The following is a 14,041-nucleotide window of genomic DNA, read 5'->3' as shown; positions in this document are numbered from 1 at the left end:
CTCCTCTGGACACTCTAAACATGTTTTCGAGAACATCGAGGCCAATAGCATGGGATAGACGCGAACGCGATGGCAAAGGGGCAAGCTGTGGCGACGGCAAGCGCCACTTAAAGTTACCGGCGACCGGCGACCGAATTGCGGAGTGGCTGCGCGGCTACGTGAATTTCGGTCAAGGGTATCGACGTTGTCGCGAGTCTAATGCTACAAATTATTACATGTGTAGGATGACGAAGGTCCAGAAGGCTCATGTGCTTCAAGTCAACAGCATGATACGCTATCCAAATAACGGTATAACCCTTTACGCGTGCGAGGTAGAATAGGGATATTGCACGCTGTACGCTGACCCCACAGTATACGGTGAGCTGGTATGCTGTTGCGTTGCCAAAGGAACTCCAGTGCTTCCATATTTCTTCGCCTCTTCCGCGAATTTCAGCTGCGCCCTAGTCGGCAGCAGTCCCTGGATGGAGAACACCGCGAGCGCGATATACTCTGTTGACGCGGAAAGAGGGTACCATAGCACCTCCTTATTCTGAGTACTGAAGGAAGAGGAGGTGGCGATGAAGAAGACTTCGCGGATGAGGATGAGGACGGTGATGACTGCCAGGAGGCGCGAGGCATGGCGCGCGCCGAAGGTTCGTTGTTCGCTCTCGAGCGACATGCTGGATGCGATGGGGATGCGATGATCTGTGGGACCTAAAGTCAAGCTATCGGTTTCGTTGCTGCAAAGCATACGTGAGAGCACATACTTTGGAATTCCACCATGACCAGTAAAACGTTTTGTATCGCCAGAAGCACAGCGACTACGAGATAGATGATCACGCTAATCCTCCTGTCGCCTTGCGACTCGTTACGTGTCTTTTCGTTGCTGCTCGTCGCGTCGATCGCTGCTTTGACGCCGAGACCAACAGCGACGACGAGCACAATATGTATCAGGTGGCGATTGCGGGAGACGCGGGAGATAACACCGAGATTGGGGATGTTGCCATTGATATCGCCTCTGCACAAAGGATCAGAACTTAGCTCTCGTGACTACGATATAGGAGATGACGGCTCACCTATCGAGGACAAGGCTGTATGCGCTGTAGAGGACCCAGTAAAACCCGGCGCTGTAGAGCACGCTATAAACGATGAACAGCGTCTCGTTCTCCCCCGCCTTCGATGATCCGGACAAGACACCTCGCAACGAGAAGGCACCCACGCGGACTGCAAGGGACAACGTAAGTCGAAGTTGAAATGGGTGACTTGAGATCGGGACGTACGAAAACAGAAGAGCGTAAGAAGGAGTCGCGTCATTGTGAATCCGCGGAATAGTTTGACGGTAAAAACGCATGCCAAAGGCACATATAGAATAGCGAAGATGACAGCAGCAGCAACGCTGTCGATGCTAAGGTATTTCGCGTAGTTGAAACCGCCGGCCATGGAATTTGCGTGAGGCGTGGGATCGACGAGGGGGTGGAGGAAGTGTTTTAGGCTTGTGCTCGAAACCCTCCTTTATACGTTCTTCGTCAACCCGTCATGCGTGTACATCGAGTGAGGGGCGGCTCGACGGAAAAATAGCAGATTGGACGAAGCCAGGTGGAGTTAATATGCGCGACGTGAACTACTTCCGTTGATAGCGTTTGACCGACTGCGACGCAAGCATCCGCAGCCGACAACCTGCAAGTGGTGGCAAGTGGAGAGATCCCTGTCATAGGCGGTGCATTGCTATCACTCTGGCCCGCGCAGCACGGGAGAAAGCGCCATTCGGGTGATGCCATGTTTTTCCAACGGCTGATTCGAAAACGCTGTATCCGTAGAGTGAGTATTGACCGTAAGTTATAGCGCAAATGGCCTTGCCTGATGTCGGATAGCTATGCTGGACATGGCCTTTAGTCTGATGCAGACGGTTCGAAAGTCAAGGGATCGGCGGGAGCGTCGGTAAAACCCCCGGTTTTTCCGTTAATGATGCACGTGACCTTCAGTGTTCCATCAACGCCCAGTCGCGAAACTCCTCCGCCCTGCTCCGCCGTCCAACGCGTTCATACTTGAGAAAAGACCATGAGATAACCTCTTGCGCACACTGGAATAGCTCAGTCGCGTTCTTCACATCAAAACCCGACATAAAGGCACGAGGGCACGAATGCCGCACGGTCTTGAAGTGTGAAGTCTTCTACCGATGACTCGATCCTCGACGGTGGTCAGACACCGACGCTGTACGTGAGGGACACGGCACGCGGTACACGTGCAGATTATTGCGCATGTGGGGAAGACGTGAAGTGACTGAAGGATCACTGGCTAGAACTGAAATTTAGCGCACGGTCACTAAAAAGCTCGAGTTTCGTTCATCGCCAGAGGACAACACTGATCATTCTGATCGACATCATGTCCAGAACTCGGGCGACGCATTTAGGTCGGAATGGCATGTTTGGTGCTATACAGCGGATACAATGGAACAGCCGTACCGAAGCCACGTGGACGCGCGCAAGGTGGAGCACGATTCGTAGAACCGGGACAGGCACTGAAGAGTAGTGCTTTCGCACTGAAAATCTGGGCCCGAAGAACTTTCTCCCAAGATCATCACGGAAACGGGCGCACTGAGTACTGAAAATCAGCATCGCTCTCATGGCCGGCAACTAACAAACCACAGTTCGCACTAAACGGTTCCTTGCGTGACACTGAAAACCAGTATCCAGCACTGAAATTTCGCGCCCAACGTTCCTATCAACACTTCTTCTGCGAACTCCGGTCAACATCGCAGACAGCAGCACCTCGACCGTCATGCGTCCAAGAAAGGTGTCCATGGCGATGAATTATCGCGAGGATTCTACTACAAAAAGGCAAGTTGGGGAGGTCCACTCCATCTACAAAGCTTGGCGCCTTCGCCCACTTACTTAGCACAACTCATAAAATAGCCGTCTACCTGTTCACCCGCCATGATATTCGTCCTTCGTATGCCATCCCCAAATCCGACTGGAAACGAGACCGGACAGCGCCAAGCGCACGTCAATCACATTGTGCCCGGTCAGTCACTGATGGGCTCGCCTTTACGCCTTCCTCTAATCGCGCTTGCAGCCCCGGCGCAGGCTGAAGCGGACCGTACCGCGCGAGCTCGCAATGACTTCCGTTTGCAGTACGTGAGTCCTTCTATTCTTCAGACGCTGCTACGCAAATTGATGCTCCGTCAAGGCGTTGGGGATCATCGCGCTAGCAGTACAAATAATCACGAGCGCTACGAACGCTGACGGACGGAACTCACCCGTGCTCGCCGTCGCAACTGTCCTCTCGATCTGTGCCCTTGTCGCCGGCATTGCTGCAACCAGCATTCTCTTGATCTCGGACCACGGCCGGGTCGTCGTGACAAACCTGCTGAACATCGTCGGCATGGTGTGTGTCCCCATGTCGCTGCTATTCCTGGTATCCGCATCCTCGTCGACCGCCGTGATTATCGTCGTCGGCGCGATCTTCGGCCTCGGTTTCTTGTTCACGTCATTGATTATGTGGCTCCATAGTTTCTAGTATCGCGTACATCTCAGTATTCCTTGATCTTTCACGGGGGGTTGAGGCACGGTAGTGTACTCCATGTTTGTCCTTAATACCCGGGAATTGGTAGTCTGCAAGCTTATAGGGAACGCCATGGTCAAGGACCCACTCCGTAGAGTGCTCATCTAATCCATGCTGACAATCTGAGTCTTCTGGGTAACTCAAATCTGGTTGTCCAGGCACGCGGGACAGAGGCCACTCACCAGCGACGAACGCCGGCGCCTTTTTTTCAGTTGCATCTCCCATGCATTGAGTATATACAATCAGGAGCGTCCTCGCAAGATTGCTCGGAAACGAGTTGCCCTGTAAATCGAAACATTTTTTGTGGCGCAGGTCATAGCAATGGTAACTCCTCAATAGTGGCGCTGCTGGACATACTTAGACGTTAGACTTCCACTTCTCATCTGAAAGGTATCTTCACCTTGCACTCTACACTTTACTCCTCTACCCAGCTATAACATCACGTTCTTCGAACCCTCGTCCGAGCGCGTTCAGAGCTAGCTCTCCGGTACCCAAATGTATTGCCGTGTGTATATCAATGTCGGGTCTCAACATTCGACCGTACTACTTGTCGACGAACAATGCGTCCAACGAAGAACGATCATCGTTTGCATCTGGTTTCCTCGGCATCGTAGCGCGCGCTGGAATGAACGCAGCATGCGCCTTTTGGACAATTGGAACGATCTCCTCCACTCCCGGACGAAGAGCACTTTGATGTTGCCAGCATCGTTCCATCAAAGCCCATATCGGATCTGACAGCCCTAAGGATAAACCGAATAGTGGACGAGGGGGGCGATCTCCTCGAGAAACCTTCTGAATTACAGCAGGCTCCATGCGCATTTCGGGAAATGGGTTTTCTCCGGCAAAGATCTGTCGCGTGTTCACGCGTGAGGCGTCGCGAACATTTTCAATTTGACGAAAACATACCTCCCAAAAGACCATCGCAAGGGCATATATATCGGAGGCGGTGTTCGGTGCGCAAGGTACGCTGGGGTCAAAGAGTTCGGGCGCCATCCACCGGGTTGACCCCGCCTCCTGCATGGCGGTCGTGACGTCCATCGCTTGTGCCACGGAAGGATCGGAACTGATCACGGTCAATCCGAAGTCCGCAAGTCGAGCCCTCAAATCATCATCAATGAGAATGTTGACCTATAAACGAATCGTTGAATGTCAAACAATGGGTGAAGGGCTGATAACACGTACACCTTTAAGATCCCCATGAGTGACTCGCAAGCTGTGCAGGTATTCAAGGACCAGCGTAACGTCCAAGAGCTGTGACGGACATAAGCCTAGGGCCTTCGTTGCGAATAGTGTGAATGTAGCCAATACTCACGAACTTGAGGCGATTCGAGTCGGGATGATCCTCCAGATACATCCTGACATGCCCGTGTGCGAGCCAAGGGCTAAGGAGACATAGCCTTCCTTCGAACGCTGTGGTTGACACTCCGAGGAATGGTACCACGTTCGGATGTCGCAATCGCTTCCATAGGGCTGCTTCTTTGCAGAATGCCTACGGAACAGCGGGATCCGACAATTGAGGCATGTTACCACTAATAGAGAGTTTCTACCCACCTTGAGAACGTCATTCCTACCGGAGCTCCCTCCGAATACCCGCAGGACCTTCAGCGCGACGTCCCTCGACCCCAATTGACCACGATAAACGTCGGCAAAACCTCCGGTGAACAATGGATCGCGAGTTATGCGCTGCAGTACCTCTGAGATGCAGCAGGAGCTTGGAAGCAGGCCGCATCTCTTGCAGAGTCTGCTTAGAAGCCACATCGCCCGTTGACGATAAATGCCTGAGAACACGTCCGCTGTCTAAGAGGAGCTCGTAAGCAGCCGCCTACGCAGGGCCATGCAGATCTATGCGCTTACCTGATCCAGCAGATCCACCATGTCCAACGCTTCCTGCCCCTCCAGCAGCATTGCTTCCCTCATGGATTCCTTCGATGACAAAATCTCTCTCGCTTTATTCAGCGCGGACTGTTGCGTAATTTGCGTCCAACTACGTCCTGGTGCGGTTGCCACCAGTGAAGGTACGAGAATTGCCACATGTCTGTATACCAACCAATAAGAGATTATCAAGCAAGAGGGGGCACTGTATCACATACATCATCGAGAATTCTTCTCTTGGGGAAGCCGTCGCCTCGACGTTCTCTCTGCGCATCCATTTCAAGATGCGCTTCCTCAATGCGGGCTTGAACTTTCGCTCCCTCATCCGCAGTCCTAGACGAAATAGTCGATGTAACACGTAGGCAATCTCATGTTGCCATTGACGGTCCCACTCCTGAGATTCCCTCGCGATTTGCTCCATTTGAATGGTCTCCGGAACATCGAGATGCACAACGGATTCCACGGACAGATAGTTGGACGGGGGCAACGTAGCGAGCACGAGCGGCGGCGGAGGTCCATTTGGTATGACCAACTCGGTGTGGGAAAAGGAAGGTGGTGTATTCGCGTTAACCACATGAGCTGGCTGCACGAGACTGGTCAACGAGCTGAAGTTGGCATTAGGTGAACGACGCAAGGCCAAGATCGAGGCTTGTGGGTAGGGATAAGTAGGAGTCTCGTTAGGATGTTCTGCCGGCGCCGGCATAGACATTCGGAAGCCCTCGCGGCGAGACCTGTCAAACGCCCGACCTGGCCCAACCGGATGTGGAGGGGTAGGGATGAATTTCGCGGAATTTTGCGCGAGCGTTCCATCTTCTTGTTCGATGACAATTGTAAAAGTTTCGGCACTACCCCTTCTTGCGCGCGGAGAAGGTGGTAAGGAGTATCGAATGGAAGTGGGAGCGCTAGCCGCTCGCCGCGCGGAGGTTCCTGGTGACCAGCTCATTGAAGTACCGGCGTCTCGAGCAACACAACAAAGCGACTAAATGCAACGACCTGAGCGACGCCAGCCTGGCAGTGAGGGAAGTTGGCGCATAGAAATGTGGAACGGAAGAGAGCACCACGTCGTTGCATTTGTGTCTATGTGAAGCTGCTTTTCCGCAGCGCGGGCGGTGCTTGGGCGGATACAGCTTGGTAATACTGGACGCCAGCATCAAGCAGGATCAGCTAAGCACAGGGTTGCCGGACTATGATAGTATAGCATTGCCTCGCGTTCGACGTGGGGAGTTGATGTGAGGCGGGCGAAGTCGAAGTCAAGGGGTCTGAAGGCGACAACTTCAATACCGAGTGGGCGCCACAGAACCTCGAAGCTATGTTACTGATTCCTACCATTGTCAGAGGGTTCGCCTTGACTTTAGAGACACGTCCAACAAGTAGATATTACATAAGATATAATGGGCAAAGAACTACGACGTCAAAGGAGAACACCACACTGATCGCCGTCCACCGTCCGTTCCTCTTACTGAAAAATTTCAAGCAATCGTCATCCCACCATACCAGGCCTCGTCTGGCGGACCCATCGCCACCTCCACCGTACCCCGGTCATCCATCCTCGCCCATTCACAACTCGCGCCGACACCGGCCCTCCTCAATCTCCTCACCTCCGCCCTGCCCAAACCCAAACCCTGCTCGTCGTCCGCAATCCACACCAGCCTCTGGTCCTTCCACGTCGACGGTGGATCGAACGCGGTCGCGTGCAGCCCCGTCGTGCGCCCGTACTGCGCGCCGGCGAGATGCTCTTCCTTCAGCCCGCCATAGAAGGTAGGCGAGGTCGGGGACGTGGGCGGGGTGGAGCCGGACGTGGTGCTGGCTGCAACGCTACCGCCATCGAGGGCGAGATTGAGCCATGCGACCGAACCGGATTTGAAGAGGTGCGCCTTGACGTCCAGGAATGTGTACGATGAAGGTGGGAATTGCCAGCGCTCCATCCAGATCTGGACGGACGCCGTGAATAGGATCGTGCCGGCCTTAATGGACAAAATCAGCACGTCACAGATAAGGGTGAGAAGAACCTGCGCGTACCATGACGGAACCGCCGATCAGACCTATCAGTGTTCTCCCTCCGGTGGTGGGGTCGGTGCTGAGGAAGAACAGCCCGGAAAGGCACGCCTCAAGGAGATACAGAGCGACGAACACGGTCCCGAGCGCACGAGGATAGTACATGCCACCCGTCTCTAGCTCTTCAGATTGGTCCACGATGTACATCATCAAGTATTTGTACGTCGCGTACAACCTATGAAGACGAATCCGTCAATACTGGTGCAAAGCAGGGGGGACGAACAACGCACAAGACGAAACCGACCGCGCCGACCCCGATGACGACGGGCTGGATGACCGAATAGACAATGGAGACACATCCAAGCAGGGCCACACCAGGCCATATTGCGGCTAACTCGAGCCTTCCCATCCCCCACTCGGTCTCCCACACCTCCCTCGGCGTAGTCATACCGAGCAACTTGCGTATCAACCTCATCGCAAGAGATCCCACTTGACCGACACCCACGCCCGCCATCGTAAGGGCGCTCGTAGTGACGTAAGTGACGAAGAACATTCCCGCGCCCGGGAGGTGCGTCGCGAGTTGTATCACAATGTCGGATGTTGTCTTGGGGAGGTGAGAGAGTGAGATGGTAAGGCCGGAAGAGAAAGTGATGATGAGGAAGCAGTGGACGATCTGGAAGAGCCACAGACGAGGGAAGAGCGCCTGCTCAACCTCCGAATGTCGGGGCGTTCCCTCGAGTTTGATCATCCCGCGCAGGATGATGGGCAGGAGCGCGAAGAGGATTGAGAGGAGCACGGGCGGAACGACACCTTCGATGATGCCGATAACGGGCGCCGGAAGCTTGCAGATCCACGAGAGAAAGCTATCCACGCGAAGGTTTGTCAGGGAGAGCAGGCTTATGGAGGAAGAACACAATGACATACTGGACTTCGCTGCAGAGTGCGTTGACGTTCGACACAACGCCAACGAAAGCAACAGGGATCGCCCAGAGCACGATGAGGGCGATGGTCAGCACCCAGCTGACACCCGAGCGGAAGATCTGCACGCTACGCGACATTCCCAAGTTTCCCCAGATCACCTGCGAAGCAAAGATTCCTCAATCAACAACCTCGTCAACAGACAGACAAAGAGAAGTCGAACTCACGTCTTCCGGCACGACCTCCATCGCGGCGCTCAAGCCCTTCACCCCGGTCACAGGCCCGACGTCCCTCACGAATGCATGCGCGTCTTCCACCCTCTCGAACCTCACAAACGCCGCGCCCGTCAGCGGATACCGCTTCTGTGCCCAATCCTCGCCTCGTTGCGCCGCGCGATAAGCCTCCCTCCCAGCCTCGATACGATCGCTCTGTTCCTTGATTAGGGCTGGCGAGTGGTCGAGCGTCTGCACCTTCGGCCCTACGAACTTCACGAGCCGATGCGTCGGCATGTCTTCGCGCGCGACGAACCGGCTCGCCGTTGCGTACAACGATCTCCCGCCCTTCTCCGCATCGCCAGAGGCATCAGGCGAGGGCGCCTTGTTGGAGTTGACGTTCTTGACCGCGCGCCGGAGGAGCGTACCCTCGCCCTTCTCGAGTCGGATGCACTCGCGCTCGCGCTCGGCGAAGAGCGCGTCGAGCCCCGGAGTCGAGCGCGGGAACCAGATGTGCGTCACGGGAGAGGGGATACGCGCGCGGAGGGCTTCCGGGGTGCAAAGCGGTTTCGGGAGGTGGGTGAGCATCACCGTGCGGGCGCGCGCGAGGCGGGTGTGCGCGGGCCCGGAGAGGTGCCGATGACGAATGAGTACAAAGTGCGTGTATTCACGATATATTAAAAAGAGCGTGTAGACTGCGCGACAATGCATGATTTAGTGAACATGTATCGAAGGCAGGTTGAGAGTAGGAGACGTACGTATAACGACGACCGCGACGGCCAAGTGCGCGACGTGCCTGATCTGCTTGTCCGCCGGTACGTTGCCGAATGCGAACATGTTCAGACCCTTCTGTCCGCCATTGGGCGCGATGGCAGAGATGGGCATGAGCACTGCCCAGGCCACGACCCAAACCGGAATGAGGATCATGCAGAGCAGCCTGATGAAACGGACGAAGAAGTAGGCGTCAGGGCCGTTCATGGCGAGGATGTGGGCATCACGAGCGCGCGCGAGAGCCGCGAACCAGGGGAAGAAGGACAGTGGGAGAGGACGGGGGCGTTTGCTGGGATCGTTCCTTATCAGAAAGAGCGACGTGAGGTAGATACGAGCACGTACTGGACGGGAGTAAGGAACGTGCGGGGTTGGTATATGTTGCGATATTTGGTATGAAGGCAGTAGAATATGGTGATACACGCGATAAAAACGGCCACGCCGAATGTGAGTGCTGCGTCAAATACTGATCAACGTCCGACTCCTGCCGCAGTAAACATCGACACTCACCTGAAAGAAAGGAAGGGATGGTCGCGCCCGTCGCGTCAGCGTTGCTCGTCGCCGTCATCTTGCGGGCGGTGGTCGTGAATCCGAGTCGTCAGAGGGGGGGCGACACCTGGCTGAGTCCGACATCCCCTGCAACCTTTTCAACGTGAGCGACTGACATCGAAGGGCAAACATGATCGAGGTTAGACGCCGGGTTTAGGTTCATTTCTGGACGCGGAGGTCTCTCCGGACGATGTAGTTGATCCGCTCGGAGGCAGATCTCTTATGCAAGCCATTGTCCGTATAGTATTGCGTTGCAAGGATGCTTGTCGGAACGCCCGTAATTTGTATGGTTGTCTGGTCGGAAATCGTGTATATGCATGCGATTCACATACTCCGCGCTGGACAGTCGGACGTCGAGCAATTACCGGGCCGTAGGACGATGTGAGTGGAAGTTGAGAGCAAGAAACCTCTCGAGCTGACGTCGAGCATCTTGCGACTTCTGTCTCGGACGGCCTTCCTCAAGTTCGTCATCGATTCATCCCTCAACCATCTTCGTCTCTCACTCAACAGTATCCATCTTCCCGTTGAAAGACTCTCTCTGAACTTCAGGACTTTCTTTTTCTACGTCTCCCAGCCAACTTGCCCATAAGCCGAGCAGAGAAAATGGAGAAATACGTCGGATTGCCTAAATATGTGCACAGGGCGTGGTGGTCTTGAACGTAAGCGAGACACACTTCAGCTTCTGTCTCAGAAACCATCGCCGCTCTGCTTTCTAGACGCCGCAGCTCAGAATCAAGGACGAATGCCGTCATTCGAGTAATCATCGTCCCCTCGAGCTCAAACTACAGCCTTCCTGAATGTGGTGTACAGGTTCTATATCTCGTCCGTATCCCTAACGTACACCCGAAGTGAAATGGTCATCAGACTTATCGTGCTAATCTTACCGGGCGCGATCTCGTTTCTGAATCTGATGATGATCTTGTGTCCAGAGGCATATAAGGCCCTCTCCTAGACTGCTCAATGTACCCATGGAACCATCGACCGATTGTCATTCCCTACTGGGGGGTTGTAACAGGGGTTACGAAGGAGGAGCGCGTATGTTTCTAGCTTCATACCAGCGCGTTGTATTAACGTTCCATCCGATACACGTAGTCCCTGAAGGAACAGCTCACGACCTACCCTCCGACCCGGATGCGCCCCGCATATCCCACTGTGCAGCAGGTATGAACCATATGCTTCGGAAGCACACCATGACACAAATTTCTTGACAGATGACCCTCGCATGCCCTCCGGCCGATATGCAGAAGCGCTGGAGCTGCACAAGCAGTTTTGCGAGCGAAGCGACCTCGGATCCGCGACCGAGTGCATCAATATATGCACCGCGCTCGTTACAGAAGATGCCGTCACAGCATGTTCAAGTCCTTCCTTCGACGATCCATCCTACAAAGATACCCCGGATGAATCGTCTGCCACCCGCCATCACGGACTCATGCAACTAGCCAGCACGCTCTATGAACGTTACATCTTTGCCGATGAACTCTCTGATCTACGATCCGCCGTGGAATATGGTCAGCAAGCACTAGCCAACTGCTCTACTGAACGCGTCGCTTGCCCCATCGTGATGTCGTTCTACGCACGTATCCTCTCTGAAAACGCGCGTCACACTTTCCGCACGAAAGACGGGCTCATCGCAGAGTCGCTGTGTCGAAAGTCTATTGACCTATGCGCTTTCGGAAACCTAATGCGAGCTACGGCTCAGCGGATCCTAGCATTCATCTTCTACCGAATCTTCTTGTCAACCGGTTCTTCTGATAATCTGCAAAACGTCATTGATTTGCAGCAAAACGCTGTGGCACAGGCAGCCAAATTCAGGAGTAGCCGGATCCACCTGGATCTTCTCTCGAGGAAGCGTTGATCCGCGACCGACGTTTGTTGAATGCAACCCCGATCTCGCATACCGCTTACGCGAATACTGCTGCGTCGGTGATATCTCATCTATGCGAGCGCTTCGAGTTACTAGGAACTCCGGGAAGTTTAGAGGAGGCCATAGTGCTGGCGGAAGGATTACTCCACACGATCCCCGTTGATCACCCAAACTTTCCTTCAGTTACCTGTCACCTAGCGGTATTACATCTATCACTCCCGGAAAAGGCTCTTGAAATCATCGAACAGGGACGTGCTATCTTTTGGATGCACATGCTTCGTTTCCGCTCAACGTTCGACACCGTTCCGGACGACTTACGAGTTCGATTGTCCTCACTTGCCAGACAGCTGGAGGCAGTCCGCGTGAGGCGAGGTTCTATTACCAATCCCCGAGCCGTCGAAGCCGTAGTAGATAGAATAAGGATACAGAGTGAGGACTTCAACACGCTGTTGGACGAAATCCGTAGAATGCCGGGCTTCGAGCGATTTCTCCTGCCCGATGAGTTCGGGACGCTCGTTCAAGAAGCAGAACGTGGTGGGATGTCACGCGATGATCGCCAAATCCGATAGAGACATCATCGCAATCCCCTTGAAGAACGTCACGTACCACTGGTTGGTGGAGTCGAGCACGGAGTGGAAATCCGACATCGCAGAGGCTCGTTCACTTGTCGGAGAGCATCTGAAGATATCTAAGTCAGCTATTGTCGTGGAATCAAGAGTGATGAGAATAAACAATATTTTATCACGCCTGTGGACAGACGTCGTTCGGCCTGTATTGGATGCCCTGGGACTTTCGGTACGAGTCACCTATAAATACACGGACGGGATATTGACTTGGGATCGCGCAGGCATCGAGGGAAAGACCGCCCCCGCATGTGGTGGTGTCCAACCGGACCCTTTGCGCACCTTCCGATCGACGCCGCGGGGGTCCAGAATTCACGGTGCTCCGACTACGTCGTTTCATCGTATACACCGACGCTCGGCGCCCTACTGGCGGCGAGGTCAGCGTATGCACGCGTCGAAAAACAGAGGGTTAGGGTACTTGCTGCCGCAGTACCCCAATCGTACGCTGCGCAGTGGAAGGACCTGCTCTTTGCGTCCGAAGATGTTGCGGCTGTCAAAGCGATCGTGCCTGAAGGGGCCGCCATAACCATATCCTCGGACGATGACTCTCAAAGCGGAGATGTTGGTGTCACCGTAGCCGCATTTCTTGAGAAGCTGCTGCAAGCAACCATGGTGCATCTGGCATGCCATGGCCACCAAGATGCGGATGACCCGCTGAACAGCGGGTTCGTCATGTGCGACGAGACCCTCACGATCGAGAGGTTGATGCCAATCCCGCTGCCGAACGCTTTCATGGCATTCTTGAGCGCATGCGAGACTGCCAAGGGAGACATAGTGAGATCTTCGATGCGTTCAAGGGTGTTTACTCGGATTAATGCTCACCATTCAGAAACAACCGGACCAAGCGATCCACCTCGCCGCTACCATGCTTTTCGCCGGCTTCAAGAGTGTCATCGCTACATTAGGGGGACTCAAAGTTGGCGATTATGCACTGATTATGTGTTGGATTATGCGTCGATTCTGTGTCGATTCTGGTGTCGCTACACGACTATAATCCGACTCTCAACTGATGAACTTCTGGATCTGAAGGCAAGAGCGATAATTCCCTAATATATGATCCTCAGTCAAAGTATAAGGGAAAAGACTGAGTTACGCATGTAGTACCTAATATATGACTACAGAGGCATCATAAGTACGTTAGGACATAAGGGACATGAAGGGACATGGCAGACTCACTCCTCAGTCAAGTATAAGGGAAAAGACTGAGGAGATGCGAAGGGAGAGCTCCTGGTATATGTGAGGGAGCTCGAGGGAAGCATTTCCATAAAGGGAACAAAAGAATGTGCCTAAAGCGGTAATATCAATCAGGAAAGATAGAAGATCGCAAAGAAGAACACAAGAATAGAACATGTGAGAGAATCTGTACATAATAGGTAACGAGCGTGTGATATTTCCATATTTGTACGATATACAAAGTTCAACATCAACTTTGAACCCCCCGCTACACCAGCTGATTATGTCCGGATTATGTGCGTGATTCCTTGTCTGCCGACACTTCGGCACGTCCATCGGAGCTGCAATATATTGGATCCCGAACAATGGGCTTGCCACGAGATTGAGTTAGATACCGCGTGTGTCGCTTTCCCCCATGCCTCGACACTCCGTACGAGCACGAAGCATACGCGACCTCGTAGAGGGATATACACTGCAATTGCTAGCAGAAGGCAGGTCAGAAGAGCAATCATCCTCAGATAGCTCTA

At 53.9% G+C, this 14,041-nt stretch overlaps 5 protein-coding genes across 5 annotated transcripts; 2 read left to right on the top strand and 3 right to left on the bottom strand.

Moving 5' to 3' along the window:
- Positions 1 to 298: 298 nt before the first annotated feature.
- PUNSTDRAFT_139777 (uncharacterized protein) lies at positions 299 to 1,419 on the bottom strand (the record flags this gene model as incomplete). Its single annotated transcript, XM_007377973.1, has 4 exons — positions 299 to 693; positions 747 to 997; positions 1,056 to 1,203; positions 1,260 to 1,419. 4 exons carry the CDS (start codon positions 1,417 to 1,419, stop codon positions 299 to 301), a joined length of 954 nt encoding a protein of 317 aa, XP_007378035.1.
- A 1,493-nt stretch (positions 1,420 to 2,912) lies between these two features.
- On the top strand, positions 2,913 to 3,495 carry PUNSTDRAFT_128800 (uncharacterized protein; the record flags this gene model as incomplete). Its single annotated transcript, XM_007377972.1, has 3 exons — positions 2,913 to 3,000; positions 3,052 to 3,113; positions 3,166 to 3,495. 3 exons carry the CDS (start codon positions 2,913 to 2,915, stop codon positions 3,493 to 3,495), a joined length of 480 nt encoding a protein of 159 aa, XP_007378034.1.
- Positions 3,496 to 4,083: 588 nt separating this feature from the next.
- PUNSTDRAFT_94082 (kinase-like protein) lies at positions 4,084 to 6,002 on the bottom strand (the record flags this gene model as incomplete). Its single annotated transcript, XM_007377971.1, has 7 exons — positions 5,631 to 6,002; positions 5,395 to 5,575; positions 5,092 to 5,337; positions 4,853 to 5,029; positions 4,723 to 4,791; positions 4,447 to 4,668; positions 4,084 to 4,389 (listed from the first exon to the last, which is right to left on the bottom strand). Exons 1-7 carry the CDS (start codon positions 5,831 to 5,833, stop codon positions 4,084 to 4,086), a joined length of 1,404 nt encoding a protein of 467 aa, XP_007378033.1. The 5' UTR covers positions 5,834 to 6,002.
- Positions 6,003 to 6,727: 725 nt separating this feature from the next.
- Positions 6,728 to 10,233, bottom strand: PUNSTDRAFT_78565 (DUF221-domain-containing protein). Its single transcript, XM_007377970.1, has 8 exons — positions 9,816 to 10,233; positions 9,651 to 9,759; positions 9,296 to 9,597; positions 8,553 to 9,232; positions 8,332 to 8,486; positions 7,698 to 8,270; positions 7,432 to 7,642; positions 6,728 to 7,376 (listed from the first exon to the last, which is right to left on the bottom strand). The coding sequence occupies exons 1-8, from the start codon at positions 9,871 to 9,873 to the stop codon at positions 6,882 to 6,884; spliced, it is 2,583 nt and encodes an 860-aa protein (XP_007378032.1). The 5' UTR covers positions 9,874 to 10,233; the 3' UTR covers positions 6,728 to 6,881.
- Positions 10,234 to 12,267: 2,034 nt separating this feature from the next.
- PUNSTDRAFT_128797 (uncharacterized protein) lies at positions 12,268 to 13,335 on the top strand (the record flags this gene model as incomplete). Its single annotated transcript, XM_007377969.1, has 4 exons — positions 12,268 to 12,423; positions 12,476 to 12,513; positions 12,566 to 13,115; positions 13,171 to 13,335. The coding sequence occupies 4 exons, from the start codon at positions 12,268 to 12,270 to the stop codon at positions 13,333 to 13,335; spliced, it is 909 nt and encodes a 302-aa protein (XP_007378031.1).
- Positions 13,336 to 14,041: the final 706 nt, after the last annotated feature.

This window comes from Punctularia strigosozonata (assembly GCF_000264995.1).
Source record: "Punctularia strigosozonata HHB-11173 SS5 unplaced genomic scaffold PUNSTscaffold_1, whole genome shotgun sequence".
Classification (NCBI taxonomy): Eukaryota; Fungi; Basidiomycota; class Agaricomycetes; order Corticiales; family Punctulariaceae; genus Punctularia; species Punctularia strigosozonata.
The sequence above is the reverse complement of the archived record's forward strand: the minus strand, read 5'-3'. Positions and strand labels throughout refer to the sequence as shown.